Source organism: Taudactylus pleione, unplaced genomic scaffold, assembly GCF_031769625.1.
Source record: "Taudactylus pleione unplaced genomic scaffold, aTauple2 ptg000689l, whole genome shotgun sequence".
Lineage (NCBI taxonomy): Eukaryota > Metazoa > Chordata > Amphibia > Anura > Myobatrachidae > Taudactylus > Taudactylus pleione.
In genome coordinates this window covers 1,434,311-1,460,000 of record NW_028285091.1, presented here as the reverse complement: position 1 = coordinate 1,460,000, position 25,690 = coordinate 1,434,311, and the positions used below count along the sequence as shown (strand labels likewise).

Genomic DNA, 25,690 nt, shown 5'->3' with positions numbered 1-25,690 from the left:
CCACCCGATATGTTGACCCGTCTATAACATGATAGGTAGAAGCTGATTGGCTTCTATGGGTAACTTCTCCACTCTTGGTTTAATACATAACCCCCTATAAGCTTTCTGGTTTCAACAATTATGAAAGGACCTGGTAAAGGCAATTAGCCTGATTAAGAGGTGGACTGCGTCTGTTGCTGCAGTTGCACTGACTTTGGCGGGCATTTACAGATGGACATCCTGCCCCTCCATAAGGCTGGTGCAATGTACGATGGTGCTACCGTTTTGCAGCCGATGGTGTGGCTTAATACGCACGGCGTTGGATTAGTGTCGCAACTGGTTGGCGTCTGTAAGAATCCCATCAGCTGCAGTATTAGCATAAAGACGCAGTTGCGCTGTGGCAGAGGACGCAGGACTCTGTGACGAATGGGGGCGTGGTATGCAAAAAAGGGGGCGTGGCCTCACAGCAAGGGACGTGGGGGTCCATCCTGGCAAAATCACACATAGTATCCCCAATTCAAATTACTCCACACAACAGCACAATCTTATTCACATTACACCACATAGTAGTGTCCCTAATTCACGTTACGACACACAGTAGTGTCCCTTATACACAAAGCCCACAGTAGTGCCCCTTATACAATGACCACTGTAGTAGTGCCCTTTATGCAATGCCCCCAGTAGTTGTGCCCATTATGCAATGCCCCTGTAGTTGTGAACATTATGCAATGCCCCCAGTAGTGCCCCTTATACAGTGCCCCCAGTAGTGTCCTTTTTGCAGTGCCCCCAGTTGTGCCCCTTATGCAGTGCCCTTTATGCAGAGCCCCCAGTAGTGCCCTTTATGCAGTGCCCTCAGTAGTGCCCTTTATGCAGTGCCCCAATTAGTGCCCTTTATGTAGTGCCCTCAGTAGTGCCCCTTATACAGTGCCCTTTATGCAGTGCCCCCACTTGTGCCCTTTATGCAGTGCCCCCCATTGTGCCCTTTAAGCAGTGCCCCAGTAATGCCCCCAATGCTGTTCCCCCAGTACTGGTGCCCCCTCCCCTGTGCATAACTTACCTGGCCAGTGCTCCCTCGTAGTCATCCGCTGGATGGATCTAATGAGATCCAGGCGCGCAGGCTCTTCACATCGCGGGAGACGCGGGTGACGTCACCCACGCTCCCGCAAATGCATCACTGGGAACGCTGGCCTCTGAAGCGATCAGATGCTTTTTTAGTCTCTGATCACTTCAGAGACCAACATTTCCAGGAACTGTAGCAGGTTGATCGCAATCTACTGGCAGAAGCTCCACGATCTACCGGTAGATCGCAATCGACCTTTTGGCCGGCCCTGCTCTATAGTGTTCATTCTAGCACCGTGCACCGTGTAGTTCCTCTTTCCTGCCTGGGGTATCGCTCTCTGCTCTGGTGCTTCTAGCACACTCTGTTCTGTATCGCAGCAGTGTGTTGCATCACCTGAGTGTGCTAGTAGCACCAGAGCAAAGAGCGACACCCCAGGCAGGAAAGAGGAACTGCATGGGTTGTGACAGGTGCAGGGTGCTAGAATGAACACTAGACTCTACTTGAAGCTACCTTTAGTCAAGAGCTCCTGAAGATTACCAATTTCCCCCCCAAATAGTCCTTGGATGCTTAAGCAGTAGGCCACACTACTGATAATACAAAATACTAGTCTATTGAGATAAATAGTTAGCTACTGTGTGGTCCTGCTTTTCCCAATGGCAGAGTTATAAGGGCTTCTTCTCTCTCTAGTGTGGTGGACGGAGACGTTAAGACAGGGTTGCCTACCCTCCCGATTCGGGCGGGAGCCTCCCGATAAACGGGTGCAGCTCCCGCCCCCCCGGAAAGGCAGGCAAGCCTCCCGCCTGCCGCCGATCCCCCCTCTCCATTACCTGATAAACCCCCGCAGCGGGGGGGGGGGGGGGGCGCTGACGCGATTCGCGTCATTTCACCCCGCCCCCTGCTTCGCAATGCCTTTTTTTCTGCATCGTGTAGCGGGGGCGGGGCTAAAATGATGCGATCGTGTGGCCCCGCCCCTGTCACGCCCACAAACCGACCTCAGCTTGTTTGGACCGCCCCCTTTTGCCGGCCACGCCCCCTGTTCTGCTGATCTGGCTGCTCCCTCCCGGAAGGAGCAGCCAGATTGTCGGCAAGTATGCGTTAAGACGGACACTATGGTATCACTGAATGTCTACAGCAGGTTATTAGGTTATTAGGTATTAGGCCAAGTGAACAAACCCCCAAGCATACAACGAGAGCACAGAAAAATAAAGTACACATCAGTAGCTATGCCAAGTTGGCTGTAATATGAGTCAGTTCAAAACCAGTAGTAATTGCACCAGGTGTACAAGCGCATACAGAGACGGATACAGAAGAAAATGACAGGGGAGCACCACGAAAAGGGAATGAGGGGGAGGGAAAAGCGTTGCTAGGGACATTTGCACACTCCGAATGCTCTCCCAGAAAAGGGGCAGGGCATCAATGCAAGGGTGTGGCCTCACAGGATATGCCGTCCCTGCAAGTCACAGACCCCATTTTCGGCACACTGGGACAAACAATAAACAAGGCCAAGACATGTCCACTCCTACCTGCACTTGCTGCAGCTGCCAGTTGGTGTCCTAAGCCCCATTGGTGCTTGTCTAAACCTTGGAAAGTTTCAGACCTGTCTGGAAAAGAGAGAGGGCATAAATACCTGCATTTAAAAAGTGACAGAGTCCTGCACATCACGGTTTACTGTAGTGACATTTTTTCTGGTGTATATTTTCAACCAATGCTTGGTTTGTGTTCTGACATGCACTGTCAAGTGTGGGACCTTATATAGACAGGTGTCTGCCTTTCAGAATCATGTCCGAACATCTGCATTTACCACAGGTGGACTCCAATTAAGCTGTAGGAACATCTCAAGGATGATCAGTGGATACAGGATGCACCTGAGCTCAATTTTGAGCTTCATGGCAAAGGCTGTGAATACTTATGTACATGTGATTTCTTAGTATTTTTTTTTTTTAAATTAAATTTGCAAAAGTCTAAAAAAAAATTTTTTACACGTTGTCATTATGGGGTATTGTGTGTAGAATTTTGAAGACAAAAATGAATTTATTCCATTTTGGAATAAGGCTGTAGCATAACAAAATGTGGAAAAAGTGAAGCGTTGTGAATACTTTCCGGATGCACTGTAAAGGTGCTCATCCACTAGACGATTACATTGAGAGATTGAACGATAACAATCGTTTGCAAAAATGTCTAAAACGACCAGTGATGCGCCCTCTGGTCGTTTAGACATCTATCATCGTGCAAACATGCTGGACAACCTGACGATAACATCGGGTTCAGCATGTTTGCAGATGATTGATGTTCCTACACTGAATGACTGCTCATTCAGTGCAGGCTCATCACAGACTGACAAACGACTGCACGATTACAATGTCGTAATCGTGCAGTTGTTTTCAGATCTTTAACTGGATGGGCACCTTAAGACTTGGACACCAGAAAAAAAGAAATAAACTTGTGGTATAGAAACCGTTCACGTACTTCAATGTATGTAAATGTCCTGTGCGTCACACAGAGAATAACCCTATATGGATGTGTATGAATTATGAGCAACAAATTGACACAAGTCGTGCTCTAAACGACCCACCATTGTTTCCTGACACAACGTGAACACACGGGGACGGATTCCAAATCACACGCTTCTGCGGCTGCTTTTCCCTATCGCCACGGCACTTTACTTACCTTTATATGCTAATGCCAAAATCGGCCGATCTAAGGCCCTGATTCAGAGCCAGACGCTCTGACCAGAGCGCTCGCTCTGAATCAGGGCCCACCTCCATTAAAATGGAGCGTCCTCCTGGACGCTCGTATAGCTGTGGGTCACCACCCACAGCATATACGAGCGTCCAACAAGATGGTCGCGATGGTCTTGACCATCGCGACCATCGGACTTGCGAGTGAAACCCTGTGGTCGGGTTTCTCAACCACAAGCCCTGGAGTGATTTTGGCTCTATCAGAGCCAAAATCACTCCCACTGACAGTACTAGTGATGTCAGTGGGGCCGGCTTCAGACGGTAGGCGTTCCCATAGGAAGGCCTCCGTCTGGCAGGCATGCCCCCGGCACGCCCACCAAAGGGGCGTGCTGTCAATCAACATCGACAGCACGCCCCCTTTGATGCGAGACTCCGAGCGAAGGAAAGTCCTTCGCTCGCCGGGTCTCGCGCATGTGCACGACGGAGCTCCCTCCGTCGTGCGCATGCGCAGTGGGGAACATCGACCCACTTGCGAGCATACTGCCGCTCGCGAGTGGGTCTGAATGACCCCCTAAGTCACAAACCTGTACGTATGAAAGTGCAAGTCTGTCCCGTCCATTGTTCTAGCGTGCGCAGTGGTATTGGCACTTGCACCATCTCCATGCTAGGTGCAAGAGATCCATCAGAAATAGGCGTAGCTTCTCCCGACGCACAACTCAGAATGGCGAGGAGCTGTACATACATGCCAACGACACTCCCATCAGAAACCGATGCGCTGTGCGTCTTGATAGTCGTCACTCAGAGACTCCTATTTTGCATTAGTTTCCGTTCGCACAAGATGCGGCACGCACCCACTTTGCAACATGTTTTGCGACTCCTACACATGCCCCGTTGGCTCGAAACCAGGAGATGTGTCTGTTTTCACAGTTGAGTTTGACAGAATCAGGCCTGTGGGCCGATGCAGTCCTCACGCAAAGAGACTTATTTTCTGGCCCGATCAAAAGTGTCGCACTTGTGTTGTTCCATGATTGATAGACATCTCTATAAAGGTACTGTATGGTCCTACATCCCTGATTGTGTTATAGTTAGTCAGTCGGTGTACTGTATCATATTTAAACTAATTGGGTTGACCAAGGAGGGTCATGGCCTCTGCTAGATCCACAAATATGACTGTTACAAGGATTCTTACCCAGTGGCATGCAAGGCTGGTGATTCTCACTGATCAGGTCTTCACAAAGGTCATCATCATCATCATAATCTATGTAATTGCAGGCCTGCATATGAAAAAGACCATTGACAACATGACACTACTGGAACCTGACATACAATTATATAGGCACATCCCCTGGTGTTACTGTATAATGTCCCATTCCCAGCAGTCACCTCTCCAGTCATCACCCAGACACAGCCCCTGGTGTTACTGTATAATGTCCCATTCCCAGCAGTCACCTCTCTAGTCATCACCCAGACACATCCCCTGGTGTTACTGTATAATGTCCCATTCTCAGCAGTCACCTCTCCAGTCATCACCCAGACACATCCCCTGGTGTTACTGTATAATGTCCCATTCCCAGCAGTCACCTCTCCAGTCATCACCCAGACACATCCCCTGGTGTTACTGTATAATGTCCCATTCCCAGCAGTCACCTCTCCAGTCATCACCCAGACACATCCCCTGGAGTTACTGTATAATGTCCCATTCCCAGCAGTCACCTCTCCAGTCATCACACAGACACATGCCCTGGTGTTACTGTATAATGTCCCATTCCCAGCAGTCACCTCTCCAGTCATCACCCAGGCACAATCCCTGGTGTTACGGTATAATGTCCCACGCCCAGCAGTCACCTTTACAGTCATCACCCAGACACATCCCCTGGTGTTACGGTATAATGTCCCATTCCCAGCAGTCACCTCTCCAGTCATCACCCAGACACATCCCCTGGTGTTACTGTATAATGTCCCATTCCCAGCAGTCACCTCTCCAGTCATCACCCAGACACAGCCCCTGCTGTTACTGTAAAATGTCCCATTCCCAGCAGTCACCTCTCCAGTCATCACCCAGACACATCCCCTGGTGTTACTGTATAATGTCCCATTCCCAGCAGTCACCTCTCCAGTCATCACCCAGACACAATCCCTGGTGTTACGGTATAATGTCCCATTCCCAGCAGTCACCTCTCCAGTCATCACCCAGACACATCCCCTGGTGTTACTGTATAATGTCCCATTCCCAGCAGTCACCTCTCCAGTCATCACCCAGACACAGCCCCTGCTGTTACTGTAAAATGTCCCATTCCCAGCAGTCACCTCTCCAGTCATCACCCAGACACATGCCCTGGTGTTACTGTATAATGTCCCATTCCCAGCAGTCACCTCTCCAGTCATCACCCAGACACAATCCCTGGTGTTACGGTATAATGTCCCACGCCCAGCAGTCACCTTTACAGTCATCACCCAGACACATCCCCTGGTGTTACGGTATAATGTCCCATTCCCAGCAGTCACCTCTCCAGTCATCACCCAGACACATCCCCTGGTGTTACTGTATAATGTCCCATTCCCAGCAGTCACCTCTCCAGTCATCACCCAGACACAGCCCCTGCTGTTACTGTAAAATGTCCCATTCCCAGCAGTCACCTCTCCAGTCATCACCCAGACACATCCCCTGGAGTTACTGTATAATGTCCCATTCCCAGCAGTCACCTCTCCAGTCATCACACAGACACATGCCCTGGTGTTACTGTATAATGTCCCATTCCCAGCAGTCACCTCTCCAGTCATCACCCAGACACAATCCCTGGTGTTACGGTATAATGTCCCACGCCCAGCAGTCACCTTTACAGTCATCACCCAGACACATCCCCTGGTGTTACGATATAATGTCCCATTCCCTGCAGTCACCTCTCCAGTCATCACCCAGACACATCCCCTGGTGTTACTGTATAATGTCCCATTCCCAGCAGTCACCTCTCCAGTCATCACCCAGACACAGCCCCTGCTGTTACTGTAAAATGTCCCATTCCCAGCAGTCACCTCTCCAGTCATCACCCAGACACATCCCCTGGTGTTACTGTATAATGTCCCATTCCCAGCAGTCACCTCTCCAGTCATCACCCAGACACAATCCCTGGTGTTACGGTATAATGTCCCATTCCCAGCAGTCACCTCTCCAGTCATCACCCAGACACATCCCCTGGTGTTACTGTATAATGTCCCATTCCCAGCAGTCACCTCTCCAGTCATCACCCAGACACAGCCCCTGCTGTTACTGTAAAATGTCCCATTCCCAGCAGTCACCTCTCCAGTCATCACCCAGACACATGCCCTGGTGTTACTGTATAATGTCCCATTCCCAGCAGTCACCTCTCCAGTCATCACCCAGACACAATCCCTGGTGTTACGGTATAATGTCCCACGCCCAGCAGTCACCTTTACAGTCATCACCCAGACACATCCCCTGGTGTTACTGTATAATGTCCCATTCCCAGCAGTCACCTCTCCAGTCATCACCCAGACACAGCCCCTGCTGTTACTGTAAAATGTCCCATTCCCAGCAGTCACCTCTCCAGTCATCACCCAGACACATCCCCTGGTGTTACTGTATAATGTCCCATTCCCAGCAGTCACCTCTCCAGTCATCACCCAGACACATCCCCTGGTGTTACTGTATAATGTCCCATTCCCAGCAGTCACCTCTCCAGTCAGCAGGTGGATGATCTTGTTGGTGAGTCCAAGGATCTTAAGTTCATTGTGAGGTGGAGGCACCATGATGCCCCATCCCCCGGACACCTGGGTACGGCTGCGTCTGGGGGTCACACGCTCACCCGACTCCCTGTTTATTACCATATAATCCTATATATTTAGAGAAGAACAAATCAAACACAAAACATCACTGTTCAGGGAAGTTTGTAATAAAACAGATATTTTTAAAATGTGTAAGATAATGGTGTGTTATTTGGGATACAAGAGAATTGCTACGATGGCTTTTACATTTAAATAACACCTTGAGTACGGGACTCTTCTGCCTAGGAGACAGACTGATCCTGTTAGACTGTACGTCTCCTGTTTGGTACAGTGACTGATCCTGTGCAACTGTCCACCTGTGACACCCAATCATAGGGGTCAATTCAATTGGGAGCAATCGCACCGCTGCTAAAACATTGGAACGCACCCTAAATTCCGCTGCCATTCCCCCCGAATGCGGCCCTATATTGCATTTAGTTCATAGCCCTAGAGGGGTGCGTATTAAAACAAGCGATATAACGGCTACCATAAATGCGGCTTATATACGCACTATATCACCAGCACCTGATTGAATTGCCCCCTTACTGTCATACTGTTCTTTCCAACCCTGGGGCTGACACTGTCGCTTCTCCAAGGCTTGCAGCGTGCCGTACAGCCAGTATCACTGTTGCCGAGCTGCCCAGTGTGGTCTTTGGACACTATGGGCACGCACCCTGCAACCTATACGGCCGTCTGAAACTCAGTGCTGTACTCCCCGTTTCTGGTGGCACTGCCCCATCGACCTGACATCACATGTTCAGGGGATGGGGCTAGCACAGGGCGCAGTGCTGCCCTGCAATCATGTGGAACTATACCTCTACCCAGTGATAATATGGCAGTATACATCTCCCCTATGTGGTTATGTGGATCTATACTTTTCACCGCTGTGACCGATTTATATTAAGGTGCAGTGCTTTCTAGCCTGTGGCACTGACCGATACGGTGGAGTTGTCCCTTCCTGCCAATTAACAGAAAGGATACTGTGAAAATACAGCGCTCTCCCTATTTACAGTGATTAGTATGGTACTGTACATCTCCTACCTACGGCACTGCATTACCCAGTACATTATATGTCTCCTACTGCATCATACTATGGGACTCCTCGTCTGTCTGTTATCTCAGAAACGGCACTAACAACTCTGGGCCTGAATCAGAGCCGGACGCTCGCTCGGAATCAGGGCCGGCCTTCTGTTTTTTTAGAGCGGCCTCCAGGCCGCTCGCATAGCTGTGGATGACCACCCACAGCTATAGCGAGCGGCCAGGAAGATGGTCGCGATGGTCAAGACCATCGCGACCATCGGGCTTGCGACAAGACCCTTGTGGTAGGGTCTCGTTGCCGCAAGCCCCAGAGTGCTTTCGGCTCTAACACAGCCGAAATTACTCCCACTGACATCACTTGTGATGTCAGTGGGGCCGGCCCCAGATGGGCCCCATGGGAACGCCTCCGTCTGGGCAGCCACGCCCCTGGCCCGCCCACCAAAGGGGACGTGCTGTCACTCAGCATCGACATTGATGGATTCTTGAAAAAAAAAAAAAAAATGAAATACTTTACAACTGATCCTTATTAGTAAATATGATTATAGTGGTGTCACTGTGACATTGCCAGAATACCTTACCCTTACAGTTAAGCCCCTGTGTACAAAAAAAAAAAAAAAAAAGGGAGTAATATTGTCATCACTGAAACATTTTCAGAACACCTCAACCCTCCATTACAGCACCTGAGATAAATAAATAGATAGAACAGTGGTTCCCAAACCTTTTCAGATGAAGGCACCCTTAGAGTCTCCTTCATTTTTTTTCAAGGCACCCTTAAGCCAAATTACCAGCAGTACTGCCTCCTATGTAGTGCCCCCCTCCCCCCCCCAGGATGCTCACAAGTTCCCAGTGATGCATTGCGCGGGGCCAAGGGTGGGCGTCCCCGCGCACTGCATCACTGGGAACGCTAAAGCGATCAGAGGCTTCTTTAGCCTCTGATAGCTTCAGAGGCCAGCGATCCACTTTCTGAAGGAAAGTGGATCGCGATCTACCAGTGGGAGCTCTGCGAGCTACCGGTAGATTGTGATCAGCGTTTGGGCCAGGCCTGCTGAGATGACAGCAGCTTCCCTCCTGCCGAGCCACCCTGGTGACACTCCCCGACTCCCACACCTCCCCAGTCAGGACTCTATATTAGTAATAGAGATAATAGTGATGTCACTGTGACACTCCCAGACTCCCTCACCTCCCCAGTCATGTCCCTGTGTTAGTAATAGAGATAATAGTGATGTCACTGTGACACTCCCAGACTCCCTCAGCTCCCCAGTGAGGTCCCTGTGTTAGTAAAATAGATAATAGTGATGTCACTGTGACACTGCCAGACTCCCTCACCTCCCCAATCAGGTCCCTGTGTCAGTAATAGAGATAATAGTGATGTCACTGTGACACTCCCAGACTCCCTCACCACCCCAGTCATGTCCCTGTGTTAGTAATAGAGATAAGAGTGATGTCACTGTGACACTCCCCTCACCTCCCCAGTCATGTCCCTGTGTTAGTAATAGAGATAATAGTGATGTCACTGTGACACTCCCAGACTCCCTCACCTCCCCAGTCAGGTCCCTGTGTTAGTAATAGAGATAAGAGTGATGTCACTGTGACACTCCCAGACTCCCTCACCTCCCCAGTCAGTTCCCTGTGTTAGTAATAGAGTGGAACGCATATTTGCTATTATCTGGAATCTGCGCGTGCCCAGGACCTGTGAATGTGCAGAACAGGTCCTGCGTGATCGCACGCAGACCCTGCTATGCCTCTGCCTCATTGACAGGCAGAGGCATTTAAGGAGCGGTGCAGGGGCGGGGGCAGCCAGCATTCCCGAAGACTGGAGTGGCAAGGCCAGGGACTGCGTCCACGGACGCAGTTTCCTGGTCTCACAAGCTGGCCAGCCTGCGTAAGCTGAGGCTTACTTAGCTGGCCAACACTGTCCACCTCGGTCGCAGTGCTTGGATCGCAAATGCAGCAGGGGGTGTCATACACCTCCTGCTGCATTTGCATATTAGTAAGGACGGAATTGCAAAGCTGCTTGTGTGCATCTTTGCAATTCCGTCCTTAGCTGAATCACCCCCAGAGATAACAGTAATGTCACTGACACTCCCAGAGTCCACTCACCTCCCCAGTCCGGCCCCTGTGTTAGTAATAGAGATAAGAGTGATGTCACTGTGACACTCCCAGACTCCCTCACCTCCCCAGTCAGGTCCCTGTGTTAGTAATAGAGGGGAACGCAGATTTGCTATTATCTGGAATCTGCGCGTGCCCAGGACCTGTGAATGTGCAGAACAGGTCCTGCGTGATCGCACGCAGCCCCTGCTATGCCTCTGCCTCATTGACAGGCAGAGGCATTTAAGGAGCGGTGCAGGGGTGGGGGCAGCCAGCATTCCCGAAGACTGGAGTGGCAAGGCCAGGGACTGCGTCCACGGACGCAGTTTCCTGGTCTCACAAGCTGGCCAGCCTGCGTAAGCTGAGGCTTACTTAGCTGGCCAACACTGTCCACCTCGGTCGCAGTGCTTGGATCGCAAATGCAGCAGGGGGTGTCATACACCTCCTGCTGCATTTGCATATTAGTAAGGACAGAATTGCAAAGCTGCTTGTGTGCATCTTTGCAATTCCGTCCTTAGCTGAATCACCCCCAGAGATAACAGTGATGTCACGGACACTCCCAGAGTCCACTCACCTCCCCAGTCAGGTTCCTGTGTTAGTAATAGAGATAAGAGTGATGACACAGTGACACTCTCAGACTCCCTCACTTCCCCAGTCAGGTCCCTGTGTTAGTAATAGAGATAATAGTAATGTCACTGTGACACTCCCAGATCCCCTCACCTCCCCAGCCAGGTCCCTGTGTTAGTAATAGAGATAAGAGTGATGTCACTGTGACACTACCAGACTCCCTCACCTCCCCAGTCAGGTCCCTGTGTTAGTAATAGAGATAAGAGTGATGTCACTGTGACACTCCCAGACTCCCACACCTCCCCAGTCAGGTCCCTGTGTTAGTAATATAGATAAGAGTGATGTCACTGACACTCTCAGAATCCCTCACCTCCCCAGTCATGTTCCTGTGTTAGTAATAGAGATAAGAGTGATGTCACTGTGACACTCCCTCACCTCCCCAGTCATGTTCCTGTGTTAGTAATATAGATAAGAGTGATGTCACTGACACTCCCAGAATCCCTCACCTCCCCAGTCATGTTCCTGTGTTAGTAATAGAGATAAGAGTGATGTCACTGTGACACTCCCAGACTCCCTCACCTCCCCAGTCATGTCCCTGTGTTAGTAATAGAGATAATAGTGATGTCACTGTGACACTCCCAGACTCCCTCACATCCCCAGTCAGGTCCCTGTGTTAGTAATAGCTCACCTCTCCGGTCAGCAGGTAGATGATCTCCAGGGTGAGCTTTAGAATCTTTTTACTCGTGTGGTCCTTATCCATCCTCTGCGAGTCAGTAAGAAAATAACTTTGGACTCTCACCTATAGACAGAGATTAGAAGGGAAATATCATATACAGTATGTACTCTATAAGTACATTTAAACACAGCATTAAGAAGGCCACAGTTATCTATTTCAGTTGTGTCCAGCTATTTCCATTAAGTAGACTGCACGCGCAGCGGCCGCACTGCGCGTGCGCAAGCCTCGGAGCAAGAGAGGCTCACTACAAAAGGGGCAGCTGTCGATGGTGATCGACATCTCGGCCCGTTTTGTAGGTGGGGTGGGGGGGTGGCTACACAAACGGAGGCGTTCCCGACGGAACGCCTGCCGTTTGGGGGCGGCCCCACTGATATCACTCGTGATGTCAGTGGTGAGCTTCCGGCACAAATAGAGCCGAAAGCTCACTGGGGCTTGCGCTAGACAAGGGTCTCGTCGCAAGCCCGTTGGTCTTGACCACCGCGACCATCAACCTGGCCGCTCGCTAAAGCTGTGGGTGGTCACCCACAGCCTAGAGAGCGTCCAGGAGGCCGGCTCTGAACTTAGAAGTGGCTGCCCTCATTCAGAGCGAGCGCTCGCATTTTGCGAGCGGCTCTGAATGAGGTCCTATGTGCATTGAGACCCTTTTTATGTTGTTATGTTCTGCCAAGCGGATTTTAATTTTTCTTTTTGTCTGGTCTACATATTGTAGGCCACACGGACACTCAAGAAGGTAGATCACTCCTTCTGTGTCGCAGGTGATTTGTTGTTTTATTGTGTAGGCTTTTTTTGTTTGATTAGAATTGAATTCCAGAGTTGGTTTGGTGGTTCATTGTTCTGTAGTTCTACACCCCACACATTTCAGGCATTTATGAAAGCCTTTTGTCTCTTTTGTGTTGTTTTCAAGATGTTCTTGTAAGGTAAAGTATAGATCTCAGTTCTTGCTTTAGATTTTTTTGCACGTTTGCAGATGATTTTTGGCCTTTCTGGAATAATGGATTTGAGGGCTTCATCCAACTTGAGTGTGTGCCAATGTTTCCTCAGTGTGGTTTCTATGAAGTTATGGTTAGAGTTGAATTGTGTGAAGAAGACTAGTTGGAGATCATTTGTATTTCGCGTTTCTGTGTATTTGATCATGTCTGTTCGTTGGTTACTGTTGTTTTCTTTAATTGTTCTTCCAGTAGGTGTTCTTTGTAACCTTTATTTAAGAATTTCGGTTTGAGATTTCGACTTTGTTCTTCAAAAGGTTTTTTGGCTGGTACAATTTCTTTTAATCCTTCTAAATTGTCCCCCAGGAATGTCATTGAGCCATTTTCTATAATGGTTACTGCTGTAAACTATAAACATCATACTAGTTTTTATTAATAAAACACAGCTCTACTACTTTTTAAGTATTTCTATGTGTTTTCAGCATTGACCACACTATCACAAGCGCTCCATATACACTTATTTACTATTCTCTAATCTAAAGGAGCAGCTATAACATACTTAGAGGGGTATTCAATATGAAACGTTAACCTCGCCAGCGAGGTTTTCACCGCACATCGGTGGTTTTGCCAGCGAAAAAGTATCGCGCGCGCTCCCGCTTATCCCCGTATTCAATTTTAAATCGTCGAAAACGGGACCCAGCGATACTTGGATCGGCAAAAAAAAACTGGAATTTTCGGGAAATAATTGTAGGAGCCCCCTAAAGATGTCCAGACCTCGGGGATCACTATGGGTACCCCCTGTTTTTGCCTGCAGAAGAAAGTCGGGGTTTTTAAATAGCCGCGCAGGTGTTTTTTTCCCGACATTGAAGAATTGATGCAGAAGAGCACTTAGGTTTTTTTTTTCGATTTTTTTTAAGTGGTCCCATCTAATTTGGGGTACATGAAAATGGGTACTAGCATGTTTTTATGTCCCTAAAGGTAATTTTAAAAAATTCAGCAAAAATGCACCTGCCGCTACTTTGTGCAATGAATAAAACACCTGCCCCATACTTGGGGACCCCACCATAAAATAATTTCGTTATTTTGGCAATTTTTTTACCTATTTTTTTTTTTTTTTTTGTAACCCAAATTTTTTTTATTTTTTTTAAATGGTGTCCCGATTTTTTTGGGGACTTTTTTTTTTTTTTACATTTCCTTTTAAGGGGACATTCCCAAAACTACAGGCTATTTTTTTATAAGCCTACACCCCTAAACCCCTATTCTGCATTTTTTTTCACTTGCTATAGTGATTTGAAAAATTATCCCTGTTATTTTAAAAAATGACCCTTGACCCTATTTAAGGAAAAAAACGGGAATTTTCGGGAAATATGCCTGGGACCCCTAAAGATGTCCAGACATGGGGGATCACTATGGTAACCCCGTTTTTGCCTGCAAAAGAAAGTCAACTTTTTAAATAGCTTTGCCAGGTGTTTTTTCCTGCCACGGCTATTAGAAACCCCGACTTCCTTCAGTAGTTAAAAATGGGGGTACCCATAGTGATCCCCCATGTCTAGACATCATTAGGGGGTCCCTAGAATATTCCCGTTTTTGTTAACCTGTAAAAAAAATTTGTAAAAATTTTGAAAAAAAATAACATAAAGGTTCCCCCCCCCCAATAGCCAAACCAGCCCCAGGCTTGCCAGCCGCGTTACACCCCAAGTCGGTCAGCGCAAACCGGTGATCTCGGGTGAGTTGGGGACCCCCAAAAAAGGGTCTCCCCTTTCCCGAGCACCACAGGCTTACGCTGAAGCCTGGGGCTCATCCCCATACCCCTGGAGCGGTGGGTATGGGGGTAATAGGGGGGACAAATAATGTAACACTATTGTAATTTACAGTGGAACTACAAGTGCCAGAATGCCTGCCATTTTGCACTTGTGGAACTACAAGTGCCAGCAGACATGCGGCACCTGTAATTTCACTGTAAAATAAATAGTTAAAAAAAGACAAAAAACACACACACCTTGACCAGTATAAGTTTATTACACACACCTACCCGTTCACACATACTTACCTATACCAGATGTTCTGTCCTCTTCTCCAGTAGAAATCCATGATGAGTGGCCCTGCAAAGAAAGATTTCATACTCACCTATATCCAGCGCTGGTCTCCGCAGTAATCCAAGGCAGTTTAAAAACAAAAAAACGACTTACACAATCCACGGAACACAGCTATCTGTATATGTGTTGTCACACATACAGATAGCTCCCGAATGGCCGCTGCCGGCACTTCACGGTCCATTGCAGTCCGGTGAGCCAATCAGCGGCAGCGCTGACTGTAGAGCGCCCGCTGATTGGCTCCGGCTACTGACAGTTCCCACATGGTGTGACTCGCCCACATGGGAACTGTCAGTTGCTGGAGCCAATCAGCAGTCGCTCTACAGTCAGCGCTGCCGCTGATTGGCTCTCTGGACTGCAATGCCCTGTGAAGTGCCGATAGCTGGCATTCGGGAGCTATCTGTATGTGTGGCAACACATATACAGATAGCTGTGTTCCGTGGATTGTGTAAGTCGTTTTTTTGGATCGGGTAACTCGTTTTTTTGTTTTAAAACACCCATGGATTACTGCGGAGACCAGCGCTGGATGTAGGCGAGTATGAAATCTTTCTTGCAGGTCCAGGTACCATGGATTTCTACTTGACAAGGGGACCGAACATCTGATATAGGTAAGTATGTGTGAATGGGTAGGTGTGTTTAATAAACTTATACTGGACACGGTGTGTGTGTTCTGTCCTTTTTTAACTATTTATTTTACAGTGAAGTTACAGGTGCCGCATGTCTGCTGGCACTTGTAGTTCCACTGTAAAGTACAATAGTCTTACATTATTTGGCCCCCCTATCACCCCCATACCCACCAAGCAAGGGGTATGGGGAAGAGCCCCAGGCTTCAGCATAAGCCTGTGGTGCTCGGGAGAGGGGGGACCCTTTTTTGTGGGGTCCCCGACTCCCCCGAGATCACCGGCTTGCACTGACCGACTTGGGGTGTAATGCTTTGGACCTGGAGCCCCGGTGATTGGGTCTCCGGGCTGTGGCATTACACCCCGGTCGGTTGGGTCTGGTGCTGGTCTAATATTTAAAACCAGCACTAGTCCCTGCAGCCTGCTGTTGGTTTCTAAAATACGGTGGAACCCTACACATTTTGTTCCCCGTATTTTTAGAAACCACCACTGGCTGGCAAGCCAGGGGCTGGTTTGGCTTTTGGGGGGGGACCTTATGTCATTTTTTTTGTAAATTTTTGCAATTTTGTTTACAGGTTCAACAAAAACGGGAATTTTCGGGAAATATTCTAGGGACCCCCCTAAAGATGTGTAGACATGGGGGATCACTATGGGTACCCCCATTTTTAACTACTGAAGGAAGTCGGGGTTTCTAATAGCCGCGGCAAGTGCATAAATACGACTTTGAAGAAAATGATGCAGAAGAGCATTTAGAATTTTTGGGGGGGAAAAATAACTATGCCCAGCAAATTTGGGGTACTTGAAAATGGGGGTCAGCATATTTTAAAGTTGCTAAAGTGACTTGAAAAAATCGTGAAAAACCCACCTGCCGCAAGCAGCTGCAATGAAAAAAACACCTGGGGCATACTTGGGGACCCCCCCAGAGTCAAGTTCGCTATTTTTTAACTTTGTCCCCCAACTTTTTTTTTTTTGGCCCCCAAATTCAAAGTGCTTTTTTTGGGGTGTCCCGATTTTTTTTTTTTTTTTTAACAGATCGTTTCAAGGGGTCATTCTGAAGGGTGCAGGCACCCCTAAACTCCAATACTGCACTTTTTTTCGCCACCTATTCAGTGGTGAAAAGTTATCCCCGTTTTTTTTCAAAGACTTTTCGAACCTGCGAAAAGTCTTTGAAATTGAATACAGTGTAAAACTAAAACCTGCGATAATGACGTCATAAGTGCGATATTAACGCAAAAAACTGAGTTTTTGAATTCCCCTATTAGTGCGGAGCACTTATCCTTTTACTGTTATCAGTTTAGTGAAACCGCAGCTCTAGTACTACACAATCATGACTATTCACATTTGAGAACTATGGGCCTGATTCAGACCCGCTCGCAAGCGGACTAGTGACTGTAAACTCTCCCTGTGACATGGTTGTGGGTGCTAGTACTGTGCGGTTTGAACCACATGGTATTTATTTTAAGTGTTGTAATCCAAAATTTAAACGTACGGTTGCTTAAGATACTTGCCTAGGTGGTATTGTATCCAAAACTGGTACCAGGTGTATCAGGCTGGTACATACAGCTGCCTCCAGGTAAGCCAACCTGCTGGCGCAACATAAGAGTTTAATATTAGCTCAGTGTCTTTAAGTCACACCCTGGCACTCAGTGCTTTCTATAATGAACAGACATCAGAGCTTCCACAATTTTGAAATTGATTGTGAAAAGGTCATAACAGCGGGTGATTATAGCCATATATTGTCACAGTAGTGGCTGCATAATGTACAGTGCATTGTCCCATATGTCAATGGAATAAAACCTAAATAAAAGCTCCAATAGTGTACAATGTATATGATAGGTAATTGTCAGCAATATAACCAGCTCCAATGTGTATTATATGTGACCGACAGTAATATAACAATCTCCGCAGTGTGACAGGGCTAAAACCAGTGCTGATATGAATAATGGGCCTGATTCAGAGCCGCTCGTAAGCGGCCGCTCGTTCGTTCCGAGCGATGTTTACCCAACTGCGCATGCGTACGGATCGTAATACGCATGCGCGAACCAGTCAGTGCGGCCGAAAACCGTTTGTTCGCTAAATAGCGAGTGCCTGCTAATTTGAGTGACAGGAGGAGGCGTATGTGGGTGGTAACGGGGGAAGGTGCTTGAAAACGGGGAGTGGAGATCAGAACGCAGGCGTGCTTAAAGGTCAAAACGGGCGTTTTAAGGGTGTGCATAATTAATACAGCAGCGTCATTGACCACGTCACTGGGTTATTTTATAGTCAGAACTGCTCGCATGATTGCGGTAGGAAAAACCAACCACAAGAATAGCGAGCAGTTCATACGCTGGTCGATGTACTCGATTAATCTAATAAATAGCGGACATGATGTAGGATGCGAGCGGCCAGGGGGCGTAGTTTTCCAAAAAACGACCGCATGTTTTGTTCGCTTGTTCAGACCTAGAGGCGTGAACAGACCGCAAAGAGCGAATGGTTCATTTGAATAGCCACCCCTTTTTTCTGAACGAGCGAGCGCAAATAGCATCCGGCTCTGAATCAGGCCCAATGTGTATTATATGCGACCGACAGTAATATAACAATCTCCGCAGTGTGATAGGGCTAAAACCAGTTCTGCTGTGTATAATGTGTATTATCTGTGACTGACAGTAATATAACAATCTCCGCAGTGTGACAGGGCTAAAACCATTGCTGATGTGTATTATATGTGACTAACAGTAATATAACAATCTCCGCAGTGTGACAGGGCTAAAACCAGTGCTGATGTGTATAATGTGTATTATATGTGACTGACAGTAATATAACAATCTCCGCAGTGTGACAGGGCTAAAACCAATTCTGATGTGTATAATGTGTATTATCTGTGACTGACAGTAATATAACAATCTCCGCAGTGTGACAGGGCTAAAACCAGTTCTGCTGTGTATAATGTGTATTATATGTGACTGACAGTAATATAACAATCTCTGCAGTGTGACAGGGCTAAAACCAGTGCTGATGTGTATAATGTGTATTATATGTGACTGACAGTAATATAACAATCTCCGCAGTGTGACAGGGCTAAAACCAGTTCTGCTGTGTATAATGTGTATTATATGTGACTGACAGTAATATAACAATCTCTGCAGTGTGACAGGGCTAAAACCAGTGCTGATGTGTATAATGTGTATTATATGTGACTGACAGTAATATAACAATCTCCGCAGTGTGACAGGGCTAAAACCAGTGCTGATGTGTATAATGTGTATTATCTGTGACTGACAGTAATATAACAATCTCCGCAGTGTGATAGGGCTAAAACCAGTTCTGATGTGTATAATGTGTATTATCTGCGACTGACAGTAATATAACAATCTCTGCAGTGTGACAGGGCTAAAACCAGTGCTGATGTGTATAATGTGTATTATCTGCGACTGACAGTAATATAACAATCTCAGCAGTGTGACAGGGCTAAAACCAGTGCTGCTGTGTATAATGTGTATTATATGTGACTGACAGTAATATAACAATCTCTGCAGTGTGACAGGGCTAAAACCAGTGCTGATGTGTATAATGTGTATTATCTGCGACTGACAGTAATATAACAATCTCAGCAGTGTGACAGGGCTAAAACCAGTGCTGCTGTGTATAATGTGTATTATATGTGACTGACAGTAATATAACAATCTCTGCAGTGTGACAGGGCTAAAACCAGTGCTGATGTGTATAATGTGTATTATATGTGACTGACAGTAATATAACAATCTCCGCAGTGTGACAGGGCTAAAACCAGTTCTGCTGTGTATAATGTGTATTATATGTGACTGACAGTAATATAACAATCTCTGCAGTGTGACAGGGCTAAAACCAGTTCTGATGTGTATAATGTGTATTATATGTGACTGACAGTAATATAACAATCTCTGCAGTGTGACAGGGCTAAAACCAGTGCTGATGTGTATAATGTGTATTATATGTGACTGACAGTAATATAACAATCTCTGCAGTGTGACAGGGCTAAAACCAGTTCTGATGTGTATAATGTGTATTATATGTGACTGACAGTAATATAACAATCTCTGCAGTGTGACAGGGCTAAAACCAGTGCTGATGTGTATAATGTGTATTATATGTGACTGACAGTAATATAACAATCTCTGCAGTGTGACAGGGCTAAAACCAGTGCTGATGTGTATAATGTGTATTATATGTGACTGACAGTAATATAACAATCTCCGCAGTGTGACAGGGCTAAAACCAGTTCTGATGTGTATAATGTGTATTATATGTGACTGACAGTAATATAACAATCTCTGCAGTGTGACAGGGCTAAAACCAGTGCTGATGTGTATAATGTGTATTATATGTGACTGACAGTAATATAACAATCTCTGCAGTGTGACAGGGCTAAAACCAGTTCTGATGTGTATAATGTGTATTATCTGCGACTGACAGTAATATAACAATCTCTGCAGTGTGACAGGGCTAAAACCAGTGCTGATGTGTATAATGTGTATTATATGTGACTGACAGTAATATAACAATCTCTGCAGTGTGACAGGGCTAAAACCAGTTCTGATGTGTATAATGTGTATTATCTGCGACTGACAGTAATATAACAATCTCTGCAGTGTGACAGGGCTAAAACCAGTGCTGATGTGTATAATGTGTATTATATGTGACTGACAGTAATATAACAATCTCCGCAGTGTGACAGGGCTAAAACCAGTTGTGCTGTGTATAATGTGTATTATATGTGACTAACAGGAAAATATCCAAGTGCAATGGGGCTCATGTACAGTTGGATGGAATTCACCAAAATCGCAAGCGTAAAATATGCCCCTCCCCTCAAAATAAGACTAATTCCAAGAGAGAACAGTAGTACATGCGCCTGGCTCACTCCAGGAGCGAACAGTAGTACATGCGCCTGGCTCACTCCAGCCAGTCCTGGTACCTAAAAATATGGGGGGGGGGGGATGGGGAACAAGCAGGGTTCTACTATATTTTAGAACCAGCATTGGGCTGATTAGCCAGTTCTGGTTTTAAAAATGGGGGGGGGGAATTTGCTTAGGGGACCCCCTATTTTTAAAACAAGCACTGGGCTCAAATCCGGCCGGGGTGTAATGCCACAGCCAGGGAACCCTTTCACCAGGTCTCCCCGGCCAAAGCTTTATCACCCTAAGCCGCGGATCTCAGAGATGGGGACCCCCCCCCCAATAAAGGGGTCCCCCCTCTCCTGAGCACCCCAGGCTTATGCTGACGCCCGTGGCTCTTCCCAGCACCCCTGGGCTTTAGGTGCAGGGATAATAGTGTTGAAAATAGCATTCAATTATTGGTTTTTTTTTACAGTGGACCTATAGGTGCCAGCGTGCCTGACCTTTGGCACTTGTGGAACTACAAGTGCCAGCAGGCAGCTGGCACCCATACTGCCACTGTAAAAAAAACACAAGACACACACACCGTAGATTGTACAATTTTATTGCACACACCTACTACACTCACACATACTTACCTACTGCTAGCTGTTCGGTCCCCTTGTCCAAGTAGTATTCCAAAGGGTTACCTGTAATAACAAAACAAAACCTATACTCACCTACCTCCTGGTGTAGATTTGGTCCTCTTCTCCATGTAGCATCCAATGGGTCTTGGCAAAACAAAAAAATGACTGTCCCGTTCCGTGTCACTCTACAGCACGTGGGTCACAGCGAATCAGCGGCCGCAACATGTAGAGCGTCTTCTGTCATTCCGCGTAGTATAGGTATCTGTGATAACACAGAGTGTGCCCAGTGCTGGTTTTAAAATTAGGGGGACTCCTACGCAATTGTCCTGGTTCTTAAAATATGGGGGGAAGTCTACTCGTTTTTTACCCCCGTATTTCTAGGAACCAGGACTGGCTGTGCAATACTTTTTGGGGGGACACCTTACATAATTGAAAAAAAAAAAAAAAAAAAAAATTAACACTTCAAACTATCTGTAGACGCAGAAAAATACACAGATCACACTGATCTGTTTATTTTTCAGCAAAACACGCACCTCAGGAGGTGGTCTATTTAGGTCCGAGTCTGCTACAATTACACCCGTGATTGTAATCACGATTCTTGGTAAATTCCCGAGTTGTATACTTTTCAGTGAAAGTACTTTCGAGTTTGGCCAATGGTGTATTTAATCGTGTTTGCAATCTCACACGAGTTTTTCAGTGTATATAGAGAAATCTCTCCCAAACTCACCCAAGTTTGTCTTTAGTAAATTTGCGAGTTGAAAAAAAAATGCCTAAACACACCCGAGATTGCGATCTCAACCAAACACGATTCCTAGTAAATTTACCCCCAGGAGAATGCACATGGTTCACTCCAGGAGAGAACAGTAGTACATGTGCCTGGCTCACTCCAGGAGAGAACAGTAGTACATGCTCCTGGTTAACTCTAGGAGAGAACAGTAGTACACGCTCCTGGTTAACTCCAGGAGAGAACAGTAGTACACGCTCCTGGTTAACTCCAGGAGAGAACAGTAGTACACGCTCCTGGTTAACTCCAGGAGAGAACAGTAGTACACGTGCCTGGCTCACTCCAGGAGAGACCAGCAGTACACGTGCCTGGCTCACTCCAGGAGAGACCAGCAGTACACGCGCCTGGCTCACTCCAGGAGAGACCAGCAGTACACGCGCCTGGCTCACTCCAGGAGAGACCAGCAGTACACGCGCCTGGCTCACTCCAGGAGAGACCAGCAGTACACGCGCCTGGCTCACTCCAGGAGAGAACAGTAGTACACGCTCCTGGCTCACTCCAGGAGAGAACAGTAGTACACGCTCCTGGTTAACTCCAGGAGAGAACCGTAGTACACGCTCCTGGTTAACTCTAGGAGAGAACAGTAGTACACGTGCCTGGCTCACTCCAGGAGAGACCAGCAGTACACGCGCCTGGCTCACTCCAGGAGAGACCAGCAGTACACGCGCCTGGCTCACTCCAGGAGAGACCAGCAGTACACGCGCCTGGCTCACTCCAGAAGAGACCAGCAGTACACGCGCCTGGCTCACTCCAGGAGAGACCAGCAGTACACGCGCCTGGCTCACTCCAGGAGAGACCAGTAGTACACGCGCCTGGCTCACTCCAGGAGAGACCAGTAGTACACGCGCCTGGCTCACTCCAGGAGAGACCAGTAGTACACGTGTCTGGCTCACTCCAGGAGAGACCAGCAGTACACGCGCCTGGCTCACTCCAGGAGAGACCAGTAGTACACGCGCCTGGCTCACTCCAGGAGAGACCAGTAGTACACGCGCCTGGCTCACTCCAGGAGAGACCAGTAGTACACGTGTCTGGCTCACTCCAGGAGAGACCAGCAGTACACGCGCCTGGCTCACTCCAGGAGAGACCAGTAGTACAAGCACCTGGCTCACTCCAGGAGAGACCAGTAGTACACGCGCCTTGGCTCACTCCAGGAGAGACCAGTAGTACACGCGCCTGGCTCACTCCAGGAGAGACCAGTAGAACACACACCTGGCTCACTCCAGGAGAGAACAGGAGTATATGTGCCTGGTTTAAGCAATATGTCTGTTGACACTTGTAGTAAGCTAAAATTACAGTGCACAATTTATACACAATATAGTCCATGTATAGACAGTATTACTATTAAATAAAAGTTGCATTTACCTTGTAAAAATAAATTAAAACCAGATGGAAATACAAAATTTTAATGAAGTTCAAATAAATACATATGTCTGTTTACTTCCCTTTTAAAAGAAGAAATGGGCATCTGCTTATGTGATACGGCAGAGATTCCCAAATGCGATCCTCAAGGCACCCCAACAGTTTGGGTTTTAGAGATATCCCTGATTGAGTACAGGCGGTAATGAAGTCACCTGTGGTCAAGCATGAATATCCTTAAAACCTGGACTGTTGGGGTGTCTTGAGGACTGAGCTTGGGAACCTTTGTGCTATGGACTAATTGCAGTTATCAATGTACTAATACACAGGTTCTCAAACTCGGTCCTCAGGACCCCAAACAATGCATGTTTTCCAGGTTTCCTCACAGAATTAAGTGAAATAATTAACTCCACCTGTGGATCTTTTAAAATGTGTAAATTAAGCTGCATACACACACACACAATGATTTTGTTACCAACGATTTTATGAATGATTTTCTGTCAGATTTTTTAAAGTGTAATGAACGATTTTTTGAACTACAAACGATTTTTGTAACTTCCCTTAATGAAAATCGTTCAGTTGGTCAGTCAGAATGAACTACAAATGGGAACGCGCATGAACGATAATCGGTCATCATTATAACGCAGAAATTGAACAATTTTTTTTCAACGATTGAACGATAACGTCGTTATCGTTAAATCGTTCAAAAAATCGTTACGTGTGTTTGCAGCTTAAGTAATGACTACACCTGTGCACCTGCCAGGTGACCTGGAAAATGTGACCTGTGTGGGGTCCTGAGGACCGAGTTTGAGAACCACTGTACTAATGTAAACAGATTGCAGCAGGCACACTACCAAAAGTAATAATATCAGTAGTAGAAAGGATTTAGACGCACTCAGTGAATCACATGTGGCCCTCCACTGTTATCAACAGATTTTTCACCAAAGGTAGAGCGCCTGCAAGTGATCCGATTCCTGACAGGTGTATATTTGTGCGAATACCCACTTATTACACTTTAGCCCACACCCACTCCAATATCGGTTTCTCCTCTATAAGCACAAGGAGACCTAAGCACGAAATGCACCCCTGTCAGTATAGGGACGGACGTGGAAGAAATTTCGGTGTGCATGAGCATTAGAGAAACAATCCTATTGCGGGTGGAAATGCAAATTGCTATTACATCCAACACTATGGGGCGAGTCAATTTTTGGCGCTGGTGGCTGTCAGTGCTGGGCGCCCAAGGGAGCGATTCAATTATTGCTCCTTTCAGGCGTGACCAGCCGCCGGCGCAGAGCAGAGCTGAAAGGTGCGTAAAGTCCATGGTTTGAGCACACTAACCAGGACTTTAGATGTGTTTAGTCGTTTTCCGTAGCTAAACCAGGTCTAATTGGGTTCGACAAGCACAATAATTAACAAGCACCCAAAAACAATTGAATTGCAACATTGGGCGCCCTTCATTAACGTGCCTTATAAAAACAACTGAATCGCGCCTTATGTGTTCCCCGATGTTTACAACGTATATTGCATGTAACTGACAGGAATACAACCAGCATTCATTTTATATAATGTTTATTATAAGTGAATGATAGAAATATAACAAGTGACTGCCTGGAATGTAACCAGCTCCAGTGTGTATTGCATGTGTCTGTCAGGAATATAACCAGATGAAATGTATAGAACAGGGGTCTTCAACCTAGGCCCTCCAGCTGCTGTGGAACTACACATCCCAGCATGCACTGCCATAGTTTTAGCATGCTGGGATGTGTAGTTCCACAGCAGCTGGAGGGCCAATGTTGAAGACCCCTGGTATAGAATGTGTTTTATATGGCACTGATAGAAATATAGCCAGCTGCAAAGTTTATAACGTGTATGATAAGTGGCTGACAGGTATATAAACAGCTCCAATGTATATATCATGTGACGACATAAAACCAGTTCTGTGCTATCCCGATATCGGCATGAAATAAAACTAATCTCCACCATAAAACTATACAATGTTTCTAGCAATAGGTATTACTCCATGATTATTATAATTATTATTATATGCATTAAGCAGTGTACTATCCAGCTCCGCTAAAGTACAAGTCGACTCATCATTTCAACCATTCACTTACAAACACAAACTATACAAAAGACCCGGAAATAAGAAGTTATTAAGAGAAATGCACAAAACCAGCTTTCATCTTCGTATCATGAACTAGCCAATGGAAAAATCAGTTCCCACCTTAACTCCCTTCTGATAGGGAAGTTGATAGATCCTCTTCAGTTTTTGGCTACAAAAGACCGGAACTGGAATAAAAGAAAAGACCTGAGGTCTAATTAAAGTCAGGAATGGAAAGTCACTTCCGGGTTTTCGGGTCCGCTATACTTCTGCTTATGCGTTTCATTGCACTTCCTTGTTCTGCGTTCCATTGCACTTCCTGATTTTGCGTTTCACTGCACTTCTTGGTTTTGCGTTCCATTGCACTTCGGAAGAGTTAAGTCCAAAGCATATTGATTTACATTG

The 25,690-nt window shown here is 46.8% G+C and overlaps 1 protein-coding gene across 4 annotated transcripts in view; it reads right to left on the bottom strand.

Moving 5' to 3' along the window:
- The window catches only part of LOC148477808 (uncharacterized), a 33,243-nt gene extending 7,781 nt beyond the window's left edge, over positions 1 to 25,462 (bottom strand). For 2 of the 4 annotated variants that reach the window (XM_088456205.1, XM_088456207.1), the window contains exons 1-6: positions 25,409 to 25,462; positions 17,077 to 17,151; positions 11,882 to 11,992; positions 7,411 to 7,569; positions 4,907 to 4,991; positions 2,563 to 2,640 (exon numbers count right to left, since the gene is read on the bottom strand). In XM_088456205.1, coding sequence (XP_088312331.1) covers positions 2,563 to 2,640; positions 4,907 to 4,991; positions 7,411 to 7,569; positions 11,882 to 11,953 — 394 coding nt within the window. In that variant the 5' untranslated portion in view covers positions 11,954 to 11,992; positions 17,077 to 17,151; positions 25,409 to 25,462. Of the gene's footprint in view, positions 1 to 2,562; positions 2,641 to 4,906; positions 4,992 to 7,410; positions 7,570 to 11,881; positions 12,094 to 17,076; positions 17,152 to 25,408 lie in introns of those variants that run through there. The other 2 variants (XM_088456206.1, XM_088456209.1) reach the window with 2 other exon arrangements.
- Between the last annotated feature and the right edge of the window lie 228 nt (positions 25,463 to 25,690).